The 18,177-nt window shown below is 43.8% G+C and overlaps 1 protein-coding gene across 7 annotated transcripts in view; it reads right to left on the bottom strand.

Moving 5' to 3' along the window:
• The window catches only part of LOC310865470 (dystonin-like), a gene marked incomplete at its 5' end in the record, with an annotated part of 151,386 nt that overhangs the window by 23,211 nt on the left and 109,998 nt on the right, over nt 1-18,177 (bottom strand). For all 7 annotated transcript variants that reach the window (XM_083774597.1, XM_083774598.1, XM_083774599.1 and 4 more), the window contains 19 exons: nt 239-394; nt 872-1,045; nt 1,317-1,418; nt 2,088-2,189; nt 2,328-2,450; nt 3,069-3,295; nt 4,306-4,537; nt 5,074-5,277; nt 5,709-5,927; nt 6,045-6,152; nt 7,385-7,504; nt 8,002-8,208; nt 8,464-8,705; nt 9,115-9,199; nt 9,543-9,869; nt 10,124-10,283; nt 10,758-10,924; nt 11,289-11,459; nt 11,787-11,948. In XM_083774597.1, coding sequence (XP_083630723.1) covers nt 239-394; nt 872-1,045; nt 1,317-1,418; nt 2,088-2,189; nt 2,328-2,450; nt 3,069-3,295; nt 4,306-4,537; nt 5,074-5,277; nt 5,709-5,927; nt 6,045-6,152; nt 7,385-7,504; nt 8,002-8,208; nt 8,464-8,705; nt 9,115-9,199; nt 9,543-9,869; nt 10,124-10,283; nt 10,758-10,924; nt 11,289-11,459; nt 11,787-11,948 — 3,288 coding nt within the window. The remainder of the gene's footprint in view (nt 1-238; nt 395-871; nt 1,046-1,316; nt 1,419-2,087; nt 2,190-2,327; nt 2,451-3,068; nt 3,296-4,305; nt 4,538-5,073; nt 5,278-5,708; nt 5,928-6,044; nt 6,153-7,384; nt 7,505-8,001; nt 8,209-8,463; nt 8,706-9,114; nt 9,200-9,542; nt 9,870-10,123; nt 10,284-10,757; nt 10,925-11,288; nt 11,460-11,786; nt 11,949-18,177) is intronic.

Below are 18,177 nucleotides of genomic sequence, written 5' to 3'. Positions count from 1 at the left end.
CAGTCACCACTATAGTGGTCCTACAGTATCAGAGAGAGAGAGTGAGAAATTTCAATTTCCTTTCAGAATAATGTTTCTGTTTCACTATGGTGTGTGTTGATCTTTTGCTGATCCCATGGATATAAAAGGTCAAAGGGTCAGTGAAAACTACACCGTGTGGTCTGGTTTGTATCAAAACAAAAGAAAACCAAAGCGAACGAGCGGATTGAGAGGAGGCGTGTCCTACACGTGCACGTACATGGTGTTTGGCCAGCTCTATCTCGATGGATTTGGGGTCTCCCGAGGCCTTCTTCTGCTCGTTGAGAAGCTCCTCCGTGTGGCTCATCCACGCCAGCAGCTCGTCCAGGGCGTGCTGGAACTGGCCCAGGGCCAGGAGTCCAGCCTCCAGTTTGTGCTAGATAAAACAATAGGTAAGACCATATTCACACGGCATGTAGAGCATTTTGCATTGAAAAGAAAGGGTGGCAAGTTGGCACCTTGCCATTAACTTAATGGCGAGTTCGTGTGAAAATGGTCCATACACACAGTACAGCATCACATATATAGGTCATGTGAAAACAGCCTTGTGTGCATTCTCAGCTACACTGATTAAACCACTTAAGCTCTACTTCCTTGTATGACAAATAGCAAAAAAAAGCCAATCTAAGATCTGCTATTTTTGTGACATGTGAAGATAGCCGATCTACAAGCTCACAACATGGTGCGAAGCACCATGTTGTGAGCTTGTAGATCTGCTATTTTCACTAGTTTGGGTGCCGGGCAAACGTCTCATTTCTCTTGGTTTGGGAACCACTGCACTACAGTGTAACGTCACTGTATGAAGCAGCATTGACCAGCACTCTGCTCCCTAGTCTAGTCACTAGTGCCTCACCTGTCTGTTGATGATCTTCTCGTCCAGGTTGTCCCACAGCATCTTCAGCTCAGCCATGGGTTCCTGGACGGCGCATCGGTCCATCTCCTCCACCACCTTCTTCAGCAGCAGACCCGCCTGGTGATTCAGGCGTTCCATCTCGATCTGCAGCTGGTACGCCTCCGCTTTGAACTCCTGGCCAACGCCACAAATACACAGACGCACACAATCCTTTTCAGCAACATCAAAGACACAGGTCTATCGTCCTATACACACCTAGAGCATTTCATACAAAACTCAATGCATTCAGGACAAACACAGCTGGTATTTGACAATGTATGTCAATACTATAAAGTGGAAGAAGCACATTCATTTACAGGTCAGATAAAAAGACAACCTCAATTGTTTTCAGCATGAGAAAATATTCTGTCCCGAGGTGTAGCTCAACAGGAATCCAACACTTTACCTTGAGTTCTACAATTTGGTGCTTGACAGTTTCCAGGTCAGTGCCTACAGGTGACATAGAATCCAGTTTGCTGTCCAGTATGTCCACCCAGTCAAACATACCCTGTGTGGGGGAGGAGAGACCATTGTTAGAGGTCATATTTCACATCCATTGTTGTGCCTATACTGCTAATTCTTCTTTTAGGAATAAAATGACATAGGACGCAACATAGGAAAACATATACACAATGTACTTAAAGCTCTTAACTTGAATGTTATTAACTAAGAGGCTGCTTTAAATATTGATCCATAAAATTTACAAAAATCAACAAAATGATGCATATTGGCGGTTCGTAATTACACGCTGGAACAAGCTGGCAACAGTTTATAAACGCAAGCATAATTTTCATCCAAACATAGCAATCCACCACATAGTAAAATGAATAGTCCTCTCATAAAACAATGTTGAAAATATAGATGTCAGACCACATTAGATTATGTTGCAAATCTCATCAACATTTCAATTAACTTGTTTATTATTCTTCTCATCATCTAACCACATACATACAAGGAGAAATAATTTACAAATGAAACCAAGTTCTTTTTCTTTTTTTTAAATAAGAAAGCCAGTATTGGGTTTAATTTAGAAGGCGTTGAACCATTTCAAAGTCACCAAAACCCCAACCCCTAAAACATCTCTCCCCCTTGTTCTAAACACAAACATGTGTCAGGGTAAACAGACTAGAGAATGGTGTCAAGGTTCTATACTACAGCAGACAGTGAATGTGAGTACCTGTAGCCCGTCCTGAAAGTGCATAGCAGCCAGCATGGCCTCCTCCAGTGTGTCCACCCTCTCCTTCCATGTCTTATTCAGGTTTTCCCACGCCGTGTTCACCTGGAAAAAAACAACAACACAGGAATACTTGTCAGAGCTTGATCCAAACAGTATGAAGACGTGAGAATCTTGCAGAATGTATTCCACGTCGTAAAACTTTTAACTAAAACATTTACGTTTACAGAGGATCATTATTACCTCATCAATACTTTTCTTCATCACAGGTTTATCAGGTTCTCCGCAGGCGGCCAGAAGTTCTGCCCCAAGGTTTCGAACGACATCAAGCTCTTCTTGAAGCCCTTCGATCTCCTCCTTAAACCCCTGAGAGGATGAAGAAAGACAACTGATGTTTAAACCTGAGAATCAATCTGTCACAGCTTTTACTGTCTACTTACCTTAGACAGTGTGAAATGTGCACGGCTAATTAAATTAATGGAATGCTCCACTGTCTTTCAATCTTATCTCTTATCTCAGTAGAATTAATGATGGTGAAAAGACCATCAACACTCTCTGCATCGCTAAGGCAGCCAATCTATGTAGTACCATCGATGGTCTGCACTGTGATGCACAGTACATATAGTACAGTACAGTAGTCACATATGCTACTAGGCGCCACGACGAATGGTAATGGATACTGCTCTAGAACAGTGGTTCCGAAATCTGGGTCATGGACCCTTTTTTATTAGTAAATATCCCTTTTATTTCCTGCTTCCTACATTATTGTTTATAATTATAATAATAATTTGTTGCGTTGTGAGCTTGTAGATTGGATATTTTCCTGGTCTTGGGTCCCAGGGAGACATCAAATTTCTCTTTTGGGTCTCGAGCCCTCTAGATCCATGAGAACTACTCTAGAAAAAACACATCACACTGAATTATGGGTGTTGTAGTAGGACTCCATGTTCAGAATCAGACAGAAAAACCAACTAGACTCCTAACCTCCACAAACTCTTGCTGCTGTTTAACCACTGAGGGGTCCACTCCAGGCTCCTCCAGGTCTCTCAGCAGATCCTGGCTGTCTTTGATGGTGCAGATGAGGGCGCAGTGGTCACACCAGAACTTGTCTGCCAGGTCCATCACATCCAGCAGTTTAGCTTCCCTCTCCTCCAAAAGGGCCTGGATGTCGTTCCAGAGGAACACCATCTGATCCAGCTGGTCTTGGACAGCTTGGATGAACAAAGAAATAAATAAATAGTAATTCACACAAGTTTGTTTGGTTGGTTGGTTTTTTTGGTCTGCACAAAACTTTTGGTCCCAATCAGGATATCAATCCCAGGAGGATGACCCCTACTGATTTTGGTGACCCTATGGCCTTTACTCTAGCACCACTTGTAGTGAAACATGTCATACACCACAATATATCTAAAAAGCTATGGGGCAGATTGCCATGGAAAAAATATGGTTGAACCCTAACCATTTGCATGACCACATGGCCTTTTCCCCTCAAATTAAGTTAAAAATTAATTCAGGGCTTAATTTGTGCCGGAGCTGTCCGGAGCCGAGCTCTGGTATCTGCCTGCTGCTCCCTGGGAAATCTAGAAGGTGCAGTGTCACCTCGTGTTACCTCAAATGCACATGCAATAGCCTACAATACGTTTTTTATTTTAGGCTATTTATTATAAATTAATCTTTCACATTTTCCCCTCAATGTCCCGGATGAAACTGATGTAAGTGATGATGTAACTCGGATGAAATGAAACCGAGTTACGTTCAAGTTGAAGTTGAAGTTACGGTCAATCGCCTCAACACTTTATTATTCGCTGTTAGAAAAATGGTTTGCGCCTGTGAGCCTCCTGACTCCTATGCTCACTACGTTACTTGCAGAGTAGAGGACTCCGCAAATAACACCCCGCCTCCCTCTCATCAAATTAGTTGTATCAGGTAAACGTGTGTCCTCTCTGTCCTTTTTGACAGTAGTAAATTAACAGTAACATTACACGGATGTACATCTCTAGTCTCTAGTATCTCTCTGTGTTGTTAACCGAGCTGGGCAGTGCGTATATGTCTGTGTTGTGTATGTGACTTTGTGTCTGACAAAAGTGAGGTGGTGTGGGGGATTCATGAGCTCCGGCACCTAATAATTTACAAATTAAGCACTGCCTCTAGGGGAGGTTAGTTATCAAATAAAGTCTGAACCGTAAAATCACATCATGAATAAATCAAAAGGAAACAATACCTTTGGCAGATATGTCTTTGTCGGCCCCTTCAGATCTTGCGATCATTTCCTCGCCTCGCTGCTTCAGCGTGTCGTAGGAAGGCTGCAGCTTCTCCAAGTCCACAGAGACGCTCTTATTCTCGGCTATCTGCTCCTTGATCTTGTCCACCTCCACTGAGATGGAGGGAGGCTGACGCAGGCGTTCAGCAATGCGTTCCAGGGACTCCAGCATGGGGTCAATCTTATCATGGAACTGTAGGAGAACATGGGAGAGGAGATGGTCAAGAGGTGAGCTCAGTCAACTACTTTCAACCTGGTGTCTGTATTTTGGGCATGTCAATATATTGCAAAAAGTAGTCAAAAGTAGTCCAAAATGTCCCAAACGTTGAAAATGTATATCGTATACAAAAGTAGCAGATCCACAGCAAGCTTGAAAAGATCAACTACTTTTGAATTTGAATCCTGAAAAGTTTTTCTGTATGTATGTATGCGTGTGTGTGTAATACCCTACTACAGCAAGTAAGGGGTTTAACCCATAACTGTCCCCAAACACACCGAAATGGCCCTTTCTAAGTATGCTTTATCCACCCCCTCGATGTGCCTTGCTTCATTTTGCAAGGCATGTACAGTACAAAAGTTGGAGGCTGATTCTATTTGTATCTGAATTCTCACTATCGTATGTTGTTATAATTTACACCTGGAGACCCCCTGTATGTCACACCCTGGCTAGCTCTAGTAAAAACAAACTGATAAATAAAGTATGTGCTCAACATGTAAAAGGTAAACTACCTGTGTGGATTTGGAGAGGGCCTCGTCCAGAGTGGCGGCTCTCTGCTTGACATCTGCTTTGAGTTGCGTATAGAGCTGGTCGCTTGCAGTGTATTTGTCTCTGATGGCAGCGCCCTCCACTGGGCTCAGTTCCAGCAGCTGAGGACCCGTCTTATTCATCTTGTCAATGTGGGGCTTGTGCTCCGCAATCAGCTCTCGCATTTGCTGTAGTGGAGATATGCCATTTTAAGTGATTTTTCCTGAAACAAAGTTGACTTCTGACATTCTTGTCATAGCAGTTTGACTTATATATTGGCCATTATTTCACTTTTGTATGACATTTATATTGGCAATTATGAAGTTGATGTGTCGCAATCATATATAATATAATCATAAATACATATCTATAAGCTCACAACAAAGTAAGCTTTAAGTGGTTAAATAAAACAAGGTTAAGTTTATGTGAATTTTTTATCAATCAAAAAGTTATTATTCTCAAATATAATTGTTTTTGATTGATTGATTAGAAACATTTGACAAAAATATCTCAAAACATTTAACATCTGTGGTCTAGGACTGTCCAAAATCTGGATCTGCATTGAACCCAAAAATGCAGCTCTAAATGCACTGATGGACTGTGGCGGTTGAGCTCTCACCCTGAGCTCCTCTTGCTGCTGCCTGAGAGCCTCGTACTCGATGGCCGGGACGGGCAGCTGGCTGAAGGTGGTCAGGGTCTCCTGAAGCCACGGCCACATCTCCTCATAGGTCTCCCAGAACTGGCCCGCCAGAGAATGGGCTCGCTCCACCTGCAGGCAGCGCTCTGAGTTCAGCTGACTTACAGCACCGTACTTCTCCAACAGAGTGTCAACTTTGACCTGAACAATGTAAAGAAAAACAGAGAATTGTGAAACTGTTCCATCGGTGGTGAACATTGTGTATGTGAATGATTTTCACTGAATGCTTGTCTAATCAAAGCGGTATTGCAGTATTACCTTCACTGCCTCCTTCTCAGCCTGGTTTTTGCTGTTCATGATAGCCTTGCCTGTTTTCGCAATCTCATCCACAGTATCTTTATGTCTCATGATGTCCATAGAAAAGCCCTGGAGAGACAGGAGAGGTTTGATGTTACAGTATGTTCACATAACACACAATCCTGTGTTTACAATGGTTGTAAGATGGTATCATGAGAAAGTAGTATTTTCATCTATTTTTGCTTTTTTTAAACAATTTGAAAATGTGGAACAATTTAACTTAAACCCAACGCCCCTATTTTATTCCGGGCATGTCATAATAGGAAACAAATAACAGATCTAGAAACCCACAACCCATCACAACTTGCCACGTTATGAGTTTGTGGATCCGTGTTTTTCAGTGAAGACTGAGGGGAATAGTATAGTTTGTCAATCATCTAATGTGATCCTGGGCTCTACACACCCTCCACCAACATAGTCCCCATATATGAGGGACAAGGGGAGAGCAACGGACTTGAACTCATGCTTCCTTCATGCCTGAGTGTCCAAGTTGCTCCTTTACACCTGACAGGGGGTTGTTTCCCTGGTTGGACGTAGCGCGTGGAAGGAACACGTTATTCCAACCAGTTCCTTTCCCCTCCATCAGGCGCCCCGGCTGGCCAGGGGGAGGCAGTTTAGTGACCAGGATTACTGCATGTTTTTTGTGAGGGTACCTACCCTAGGGGACACGGGGAGAACATGCAAACTCCACACAGAAAGGCCCTTTCGTCAACCCCGTCTTCGGGTATGGGCACTGATGACGCGGAGGAGGAAACACGCCGCCAGCACCCACAGCGTCCCGAGCGGAAATCGAACCCAGGACCTTCTAGCTGTGAGGTGACAGCACTACCAACTGTGCCACCGTGCCCCAATAGTATAGGTTTTAATCAGTGGATTTCAACCAGCTGTGTAGGGACCACCAGTGGTCCTTGAGGGAGTTCCAGGTGGTCCCCAGCTAAATGATGGAGAGTTGGTAACCAAATGGACCTTTATAGATTTTTAACTCTTGAGAGCTTGAAATTGAACCAAATATGTTTCATTATTATTGTTAATGATCTGCATTAATTAATACGAACACACAATTTGAGAATGTAGAAGAATTGTTATTTTGATCAAAATGTTTGCCTGTTATCTCTACTATGGTACCAAATCAATACAGCATGGAATTGTGTACGAAATCTTATCCAACAAAATATTCTAAGCCTAAAGGCTAAATCTCATCAAATGGTGGTCTGTGGCCCAAATGCCGAATAAATAATGCACCTTGAAAAAAAGCACTGCTTGAAATGGCTAGTTAGACCCAGTGTGACACACTGACTGACCTTCTGTGCCTGTAGCAGCGCTGTGGTCTGGTCTTGCTCCAGTCTGATCTCTCCCATTGATGAGAGCTTCTTCTCAGCTTCAGTCAGCCAGGCAAGTTCAGTATCCACTGCTTGTTCAAACTGGAAACAAACAAAGAGACCAAAAACATCTCTAGTGACTCTGTTGCAGTAGTATTGACATCTTTTATATGTACAAATAAAAGGCCCAGATTGCATCAGTGTGCGCTGAAGAACTTTGTTCTTCTCTTCTACATTTGAAGGTCTGCATCTGAACTTGTGGTTTTGAAAAAGTGGCAACTCCTTTGATATAGTTTGTTTTCAAATGAATTAAAAGGTTGGCTGTTATAGTGGTACACAGTAAAATCTGGGGTGTTAATTTAATTCTTAACAGTCCAGATGTTACTGTGTAGTAAATCCTCCAATACTTTGGCACAGTACTACCACAACCACAATTACTCCTACTGCTTGAAATAACAATAACAACATTGTGAAATCATTACAATTTAGGCATTATCCAGAGTGACTCACAAGTGCAAAATCAGAGTAAAACAGAGTTAAACACTTAAACACTTTGATGAAGACACAAAGCCACCGATGTGTTTACAGTTTGGATTTACCTTCTGTGATTTAAGCATGTCAGCGTTGATCTGGTCAACATGCTGAGTGATGGTGTCGCTGACACATTTGTAGCGCTCATTATCCTCGGTCACCAGCTTCTCCAGCCCCTCGCGTGCATTCCACGGGAGGAGATCCAGTAGAGAGCCATTCAGATCGTTCAACTGATCCATCAGAACCTTCTTCTCTTTGGCCTCCTTCAATAAGACCTGGACATGGCACAGAATGAGCATCGGTCAGTAGGAGACACTTTGAGCCCATAGAAAAGCCGGATACTCTTAGAGTCTCCTTCCAGATAGACTCCACTGGTCATCAAAATATTGGCTTAGGAATGCGACAAAAAAATAATAATCTCCTTGAATTCAAGGCTTCATGGGGCGTGTAATTGATAGAAATACATATTTTTTGGGTGAACTACTCCTTTAAGTGTGGAGCAAAAACAAACCAAAAAACGAAAGCCTTACCTTCTGTCTATCTTGTGTGCGAGTAAGCTGCTCTCCTGTGGGCTGTTGGGTAGCGAAGGCACTGACTTCAGCCTCGACGTTCCCCAGCCAGGAGTCCAGCTCCTCGTGTGTATTCTGCAGCTTGGTGGACAGAGTGAGAACCCGCTCCAAGGTTCTGGACACGTCGTCACTCATATTCTTAATCTCAGCATATTTTGTTTTGATTCCATCCAGTTTGCCTTGGACAACAACAATCTCGTCACCTGCCAAAACAAAGGTGATTATAATTGGTTTTGGTGGTGTAGGAAATGGGAAGGTACTTCAGTTAAAAGCTGCATAAGTATAAATATGTTAGTTATACTAATTCAGTTGCATATGGACAACAGCAACATAAGCCTTGGCCCTCACAGTTAAGCACAAATGAACAGATTAAAGGAGCTAGAAAGCTTGCCTTTTTCTTTTTAAGATGCTTTTTTAATTGGATTATTTTTCAATTGCTTTATTTTAGATAGGAGAGTGTGGAAAGACAACCTAGGGCAGAAAGGGAGAGACCTGCAAGACCTGAAAAACAGTTGCATTCGACTCATAAGGAGCACATGTTCAGTGCAAAACTTGACTGTGTTATCATCAGCCTGCTAATACCATATCTGACAACATCACAGCCATCCATACCTGTTGTTTGCTTCAATAACTCCAGTCCATTGTAAATGGCTTGGTCAACATTCTGCTTCCTCAACTCAATGTCTTTTTGTAGAGCCTGGAATGAAGGAGAGATGATCCTTAGAAATCCACTATGGCTGGCAAGATTACCACATTAACCCTATTTATCGCAATTTGGGTAAAATAGCAGATCTACAAGCTAAAAACAGATCACAATTGATGAGTTTTTGTGAGCCCTCTTGTACATAGATCGGGCAAATTTGGATAGCCAAAGGATAAAATAGGGCTTAAGTGGTTAAGAGACTTTCCCTTTAAAAAATCATAAACAAAGAATGACACATAAATGAACATAACCAACTGAAATGTGATTGAGGCAATGTAAACAAATGGATAACTTAATGTTAGGCCTGAGGAGGAGGAGGAGTGGTGTGTGTGTATACCCGTTGTTCGGTAAGCTGCTTTTCAAGAACATCCGTTTTGTAGTCTTCCACCGACACCTCGCTCAGCCTACTGTGCACCTCGTTGAGCCAGTTCATGAAGGCCACCTCGTCCTCTCCAAAGAGGCGCGCGTTGGCCAGGGCCTGCTGCAACATCTCTGCCTTCCTCCTGTATCGCTCCTGCAGCTCTATGTACCCTGCCTGCACGGCGTCCAGTTTACACTGGACCAAAGCCTTGTCGTCCACCGAGCTCACGGCTCGGAGGGTTTGACCAAAACTGACAGCCTGATACAGGTCTTTACTGTGATTCATTATCTCCTCCTCTAAGGCCTGACAGCACAGACACGCACACGCATACACAACGAGGGGGAAAACAACACAAACACAAAACAAAAATATGAAACACAACAGAAAAATAACTAAAAGATAACCAATGGAAAATAATATGAAATGGGAAATGTAAGATGCACAAAAAACTCAAATTAACAAAATGAATGAATGAGAAAAAACTAAAAACATCATGAAAACTATCATGAAGCATCAGATAGGATGCTGGGAAGGGAAGACACGGTGACGCATGATACCTTATGCTGGGCGATCTGTTCCTCCAGTTTCGACGTCTGTGTGCCGATGGGTTCAGAGTTAGCCAGGTGTTTCTCTGTGGCGGTGAGCCAATCGGACAGCGGTTCCAGGGTCTCGTGGAACTGTTGGGTGACCACTAAGATGCTCTCCAGCTGTTTTTGCCTGGCGAAATGATAACCAAGGAACAACAGAGAAAAGAGAGAATAATCAACACATATCATCTGCAAATGTGCAACGTACAGTATGTGCACTTTATTAGTCAGTGAGTGACGTTGTCATACTTTTTTTTCTGAGTGATATCACATCCTAAATCATATGAGATGTAAAAAATAAATAAATACACTTCTGCTACAATGTACAGTTTATTCAATGCCCCGTGGAACTGGCTGAGAAGAATGAACAGTCATTGTCACACACCTGGCCCATTGTAATATTTTCTTTTTCCACCTAAAGCAATTTTCTCAAACAAGGCAGAAGAAGATGCAATTTGAAGGTCTTAAATGACCATGAAGATGATACATCAAAATTCAGATTTACTTTGGGCATCTCTCCAGTAACTGGATAGCTAGACTAATAGTCACTGTGATGGAAGGAGCACATTTTTAAAGGTATAATATTACAAGTGTTAACACAGACCTGTTTTCTACCTTCTTCAGCAGAGAGTCCCACCTCTGCCCTAGGCATTCAATCTGCCTTACAACCTTGTCCTTATCCACAGACTCTGCCAGCTCTGCAACCTTGTCTCCCTCTTTCTTAATGAGCTCCACAGTTGGCCTGCGCTCATCCAGGAGTCTCTGCAAGAGCTGTCGGAGACAAACAGAGGAGGAGAATTGTAGAGCCTCTTCATCAGGTTTTTACTACAAGCATTGCTTCACATGGTAACAAAGCCATGTTCGAGTGCAAACAAAGTATGTGTCCATTAGATTCAGCTACAAGCCTAATGGCTTGCACTACGTCCATGTTTAACAATGGATGCCATTAAAACAAGATGGATGTCCACTAGCAATTGTGCCGTGTGAATTCTCTAGAGTTAAAACGGAAAAGTCTGACATAGCCAGGGCAGTGTATGATTGTTTGTGTGTGTGTGTGTGTGTGTGTGTGTGTGTGTGTGTGTGTGTGTGTGTGAGTATGTGGTTTATAGGTTTACTCCACATGACATCAGCTTACTTTCTGCTCCTGAATTTGTGCCTTCACCACTTTGAACTCTGCAGAGGGAGCTTTCTGATTGGCCACCAGCTCATCAGTGTCGGTCAGCCAGCTGAGCAGTGACTCGAGAGCATCTTGGAACCTCCCGCAATGCAACAGGGCTTCATGCAGCTGGACTGAGCGCTCAGCGATCTACAGCACATGTAAAGAGCAGCCTGTTAAATATAGATGTCACCTATTGAGGTCAAGTGAAACTACTTCACTAGTACACATTGCAAGAGGATATTTCAAATACTCAAACAAGACAACACAACACAACACAACACAACACAACACAACACAACACAACACAACACAACACAACACAAATCTTCTCTTCTGGGAGAGTCCATGACCAAATGCATATCATCAAGACATTTTGTAGAGTCGGCCTCAGGTCTTAATGGATTAAATACATAAATAAATGAATTCCTTTGTATGTAAGTCCAGTTTGAGAGAGATCAGAATAGGACCATGAACCTTTTTGTTGAGGGTGTTCCATGTTGAGTTGACATCCTCTAGATCAGCCTCCAGGTCCTTGGTACACGAGCCTTTAGCAGCGTTCTGGATCAGCCCCTGGCCCAGGGAGTTGATGTCTTGAATTTGGGAATGCACTGGATCAATCTCCTCTTTTTGGAATACCTGTGGCCAAATGCAACACAAGAAAACAAACTAAGTACTCACATGAATTAAACAAAGAACTTTGTTTAGCGATGACTGATAGAGGTTATGTTTCTATCCTATCCAATTGTTCGGGTAAAATGAGAATGAATTGTACAGAAGCGTTATTCCAATAAGAGCAGTGCTTTCAACAATGCATTACATGCATTGATGAATATTACTCAAAATGGCACAAAATAAATGACTTAAGAGTTAAAATGAACACTATCTGTGAATTATAGAAAGAAATCTCAGTCAAGAATTAGCGGTGCCAATTTCTGAAAAATGACTGCATTCATTTAATCTCCAGGCCAACATAAACAGCTCACTCATAGCTGGCCGACCAGCAGCCTACTGTACGCAGAGAGCATGACTATCAGTTAAAGCACAGCTGCGCAGGATCACGCAGACATACTCCCAAGCTGAACTAGTGAGCTAAACCTAATTCAGTCATTGTGTAATCTGATATGTGAGGTACTGTACATGCTGAGCCGCAGCCTGGAAACACTAATCTACAGTGTCATATCTATCCAGCGCGGAACACATGCTTGATCACTTAATCAACAAACACCCAAACATACAGGAAGATGCTATTTTTGGGCACCTGTTGTGGGGAGAAGAAGCCTGCTAGTCCCATTTCAGGACATGCAGCTATGGCAGTCAATACGTTTTCTATGTCATGTTCTCCTAAGTGCTGGAACGCTTGGACAGTGCCATTTGGCAGACACGCCTCGACCGACTGGAGGAATTCCTCCAGGTCCTCCATGTTGAACTTGGTCGCTCCGTGTCGCATGTCGCATGCGTCAGAGCGCCACGGGGGACGCTCGGCAGGGGGTGCGTTGTTTCCGTACGTCTCTGGCTGCGTCACCACCACACTCAGAAGCTCGCAATCCTCCTGAGGTGACACGTCCTCCAGCAACTCAGCGGTGGACAACTCATCGTAGCCCATTAGTGTCCTGGAACGCCTCCCAGAGCCTCCGTTGTGAGTTCTTGGTGCCGAGCCTAAAGATGCCCTGCCTAGTACGGCGTATCTGTGTTCGCCATTGGAGACGGCCTGCGTCGTTTCCCTGAAGTCTATCATGCAGGAGGAGCCGCCGCCCCCCCGCTGGGGCTCCTGGACCAGGCTGCTGCTGTGACGCAGGGACCTGTACAGGTGCTCCCTCGCCGGAGAGAAAGGGAACTCGTCCTGACCGGAGCTGAGGGACCGTCCCGTCTTCAGGTCCCCTGACACGTGCATGGCCTCGGAGGAGGAGAGGCTCCTGGTGCCGGGCCCCGTCCGCCTGTGGGATCGATGGGCGTGGCGTTCCCTCTCCACGGTGGGACTGTACAGGCCTGAGTCCTCCTCGGATGTCAGTGAACTGGTCACACTCCTTCCTCTCCTGCCGTTGGTTAGCCTCTGCCTCTCGACGCCATCCGTGCACAAGGTACCGCTGCGACTGGCGTACTCTGCGAGGTTCGTCGGGGCAAAAGCCCGCCATGACCTGCGCTGATGAGGCTGGTCCTTCCTCTCCCCTCCCGGCGGGAGACGTGGCTTGGACACGGCCGTTTCGGCGCCCCTGATGACATCGCCGTTGAGTTTCAGTCCGTCGAAGACGGCGCGCTCGTCAAGTGCGGCAGGTTTGCGGCCCCGCAGCTCAAACGCGCTGGAGGAAGACAGAACTCCGTTTCCACACAGGCTGCTGAAGTCCAGCGTGCGGTGTGTGTAGGGCAGAGTACCTGAGAAGTGACGCGACGACAGGCTGCCTTTAGAGCCTGAGTCGATCTGCTCGTTGAGACGCACGGTGTCATAGATAGACCTCTGAGGCACATAGCAGTCGTCAATGTTTATGTCCTCCTCCTCGCCTTTACCCACGCAGGAGGGGTTCTGACGGAGACAGTCTGGTCTGCTCAAAGGTTTGCCCATCCTAAACACGCTGCTATATCGGTGACGAGACGGGAAGATAAACACTACTTAAAACGTAGCAATATTCTTTGAGGCGTGAGTATGTTGCCGTTTCAGTGCAAATGCACCATTTGCAACAAAAAAGTGTCCAAAAACAATTGTGCTTAAAAACAGTTGTATAAAACATATCAACTGACTTGCTCTCTCTGAAATGAGAAGCAAAGTAATAAATACCAAATGTTTAACATTCAAAATATATAATTGCTCCCAAAGAGTTTCCGTTTTCTTTTCTATTTTACTATACGTAATACTTAAAATGCTGATCTACTGTGAATAGCAAAATTAATTGGCATCAGAAAATAGATGCACTGTACATTATTAAAAAGAAATTGCCCAAACTGAGGTGATAAATAGCAGCTCGAAGTCAACATGAAGAATGGAAGTCCAGCCATTCAGCAAAGTCACCTATCCTCAAAGAATGTTCTTCCTGGCTCTTCGTTTTGCATTGACAAAACTTTATCATTGTTTCCCCGGTCCAAAGTGCTTATTGTGTTTTATATTCCCAGAGCATCCACATAATAGGCCAAGCGGAGGAAAAGTGCAAAGTGGTATATCCAGAGATAAATCCAGTAGGGCTGTACAAAAAATACACAACTAGGGGCCACTTCTGAGGAAAAGCCGGTACTCCTGGATAAACAAAAAAGCTTGTCCTCCCTCTCTCATCGCTCCTCTTGCAATGACAGACAGCCTACTGGCAAAGGGCTACAGGCCCCGCCCCCCGGTCATTATTCAAGCAACATCTGCCACAACTCTATTTTGTGCTGAGGGCTGCTCAGACACAAGTAGATTGGTGGAAGCGTGACCCACCTACCCCCCCCCCCCCCCCCTTAATACCCCCCACCCCCTTATGTCTGCATGGCCCATATGACTTTACTTCTAAAGCCCGGCTCCTCTCCATCCAAGCACAATCACTCACTTTCATTCTCTTTCTATCAGTTTGGCTGGGGGACTGAGGAAGGGAGGGAGGGCAGGACCCACCCCACCAAAAAGAAAAAATCTAACAACCATGATAGACCAGCAGGCAGCAGCAGCTCCCATTCTGATGACATCACACCAGGCTGAAATAGATACACACGTTTTTTTCCTCTCTCTTTTTGGTTTCCCTTGCTTTGTTTTGTTTTTTTCTCTTCTGGTGGATGGTTGCTGTGGACCCTGCAGATATTCTTAATTACTGTGGAATGCTGAGGGAGGCAGAGGTCCCAGGTAATTTAACACCAACAGCTCTGCCAAGTGCATGAAGGGGCTTTTTATGTCCAGCGACCGGGGTAAGAGAAGAAAAGAAAAAAGGAGAGAGAGGGAGAGAGAGAGGGAGCGATAATGAAAGGAATTTATTAGTTTCCTGGATTCTCTGCACCACCACAGACAGTAGGTAGGTACAGTAGGTGAAGGAGTTGGACAATAACGGTGTCCGTGATCGAGAGGAGATGGCAGAGAGAATAAGCAGTTAAAGAGATGTAGTGGGATTTTAGAGAGGATGTTCAGTGACCGATTCCCACATAGTTTTTACATAATCCGGACATTGAATTAAGAAAGACAAATTATTCATCTATAGTCCTCCACTGGCACTCATCCTGAATGACTATTACTTCAGAATTTATTTTGAATGTGAATATTGTTTCTTAGTAGGGGAAATTCAGGCCAAAGGTTGTGGAAAGGACATATGAAATTACTTAGGGGCGGAAAAGGTATTTCGACCACACTGGTCATCAGTCTCTCCAGAGAATGGCTGTGAATAACATTAGGTCATTATTACCACAGACAGAGGATGTTTTACAATTAGGAAACGTTGTCAATGGAGTCATTGCTTGGATGACCGTTATGTAGTGCATGTTGTGCACTCTAATTCACTGGTTCTCAACGCCATGTCCAGGGACCACCGGGGGTCCAAATGGAACTTAAAGGAGTAGTTCACCCCAAAAAATTACTTAGTCTATCAATTACACAATCCATGAAGCTTTTTTAGGTTTCTTTTGACACATTCCTAACCTGTGTTTTCCTTTCAGTCTCCAACCGGAAAAATCTAATTATTCGCTCGGGAATGCGTAAAAAATCAAATTAATTCAAGGCTTCATGGAGTGCTTAATTGATAGAAAATAAGTACTTTTTTTGGGTGAACTATTCCTTTAATAAGTTTGTAAACTCTGAAAGTGTACAAATGGAGCAAAATGGACTCATAACGGTCCACATTGTATCAAATGCTGGTCCATGGTCTCAAACAGAAATAAAAAATCACACCCGTGTGAACTGAGTGTTGCAACTCCCATCTCCCCTCTCCCCCTGCCCCTCTCTCTCTCTCTCTCTCTCTCATTAGCAGGCAACAGTGCAGCACTATCTCTCTCTCTGTTTCTGGCACAACAGCGCCAGTGGTTGCACCACTCAAAAAGGTGGAGAGCCACTGCTCTAAATCATAAGACAGACACCAATGTCTTCCCATACTGATCTTGTGGCAAATAGGGCCTTCAGGTTTCACATTGATGACACCATGTCAACGCTCTGTAGCAGTGAGTCAGCAACCCCATGTGGTCCCCTCAATAGCACTTTTTCCCCCCTTGGTCAGTTTCACTGAGGGGAACCAGCTATGATTCACCAGGCGAGAAATTCCTTGTAGAATGACAGAGAGAGACAATGATGTAATGTCTGAGGAGGAAAAGAATAGACATGCTCCTCTCTGCCCACCTCCCACCCAATAACCCCTCCCCCCCTTTCCCCTATAGTGTATGATGTTGTTGTTCACTATGTGCTCCACTAAGCCACTTCAACGTAGACATGAAGGTACAAACACCAGATCTTCTCTGGTGAACGTTCCATAACTCTCAGTTGAAAAACAACGAGGTAAAAAAAAAAGAATCATGAAGTGAGGGGCGTCTCTTTCAAATCTTGACCTAAAATGGTAACGGCACGCGAGCGTGGACAGATCCCTGTGCTGCCTTTCTCTGTTTATTTCTTTTACAACTGCCACAGGAGCCAAGTAACGCAAAGTACCAAGACCAAGTGCCTGCCTGGTTCACACACACACAGCAAGGTCTTTCAAACACCATTTGAAGTTTTCGACCTAAAAATAAAACAGACTGCTCCAGCATAACAGATAAAACGTTCCAATAATGTGCCTTTGCTTCTGGAGATAGTCATTCTCCGGATCCGTAGCACAGAGTTAGCATGAATAAGAACAATGGGTGATTTTCCGCTAGCAGCTGATGCTGTGCATGCGCTGCCCTAACCAGTAACCACCCAGACTGATGATACTGGGACAAAGAAAGGGTATGAACAGCCACCATGACACACGTTGCTCAGCAACAACTTGAATCAATCAGTTCTTTGATGGCCACGGCTCAAAATACTTTTAATTAGACACAAAGTCCACGCAGCATAAAATTGAATATAAAACGCTTGTGTGATATTTTAGAGCCTGCGGATAAATTGGGTGTTGAGATGTACTCTAGTCTATACAATACTAAATGTACCCCCCTCACCCCCGGACTGACATGGGAGGAGGGATCACTTAAAAAGAAATAAATAAATCCATTCATCTTTGAAATGGATGCGTGTCATTTTGCAAGCCTATGAAAGAATCATTTCAGTAATTCAGTATACTGTACATTATGTCTAAATATAGGTTAATCCTCTGAAGGAATTGACATGCTTTTAGAATATTTTACATCCATGTAAGTCATAGTAATGGCTATCTTTTCTTTATCCCCCTCGGATACCAACTAAAGCTGTCACAGTTTTCAGAAATATTATTCTGTGATTATTTATTGCACAATGAAATGCAATAGAAGAATGGACCTTCTCTCTATAGGATAGTATGTGAATTTGAGGTTTGTCAACATTAGAATTTGGATGAGGTCAAAGACATCCATACAATACAATAGATCAAAAGCTCTTTTGAAATGAAAGGCCAGCTATTATTCCTATTTTGACTCCTATGAAACCCTGTGTTTCCAGTGCATCTGCTACAAGAATACTGTGGATGTTTAAGAAAGTGTCATCTTAGCATTAAGTCTCATCCTCCAACCAGCATCAAGAACACTATAGTATAACAATAACAACAGTAAAACCAAGCACAGTATTAGACAGTAATGGTAATTTAAGTGGGAAAACGTCTAAACAGACCCTCTCGACTACTCTGCTGTATGAGAAATGAATCTAGGGACACCGTTGAATTAACAGCTAGACTAAATACTGATATAAAACATTGCTACACTGTCGGTCTGTGTATATGCAACACACACCACACATCATATTAGCCACAGGCTTTTGCCGTTCTAG

The sequence above is a fragment of the Protomyctophum parallelum genome, assembly GCF_964188405.1.
Source record: "Protomyctophum parallelum genome assembly, chromosome: 10".
Lineage (NCBI taxonomy): Eukaryota > Metazoa > Chordata > Actinopteri > Myctophiformes > Myctophidae > Protomyctophum > Protomyctophum parallelum.
Note: the sequence above shows the minus strand (reverse complement) of the source record. Positions and strands in the feature narration are given on the sequence as shown.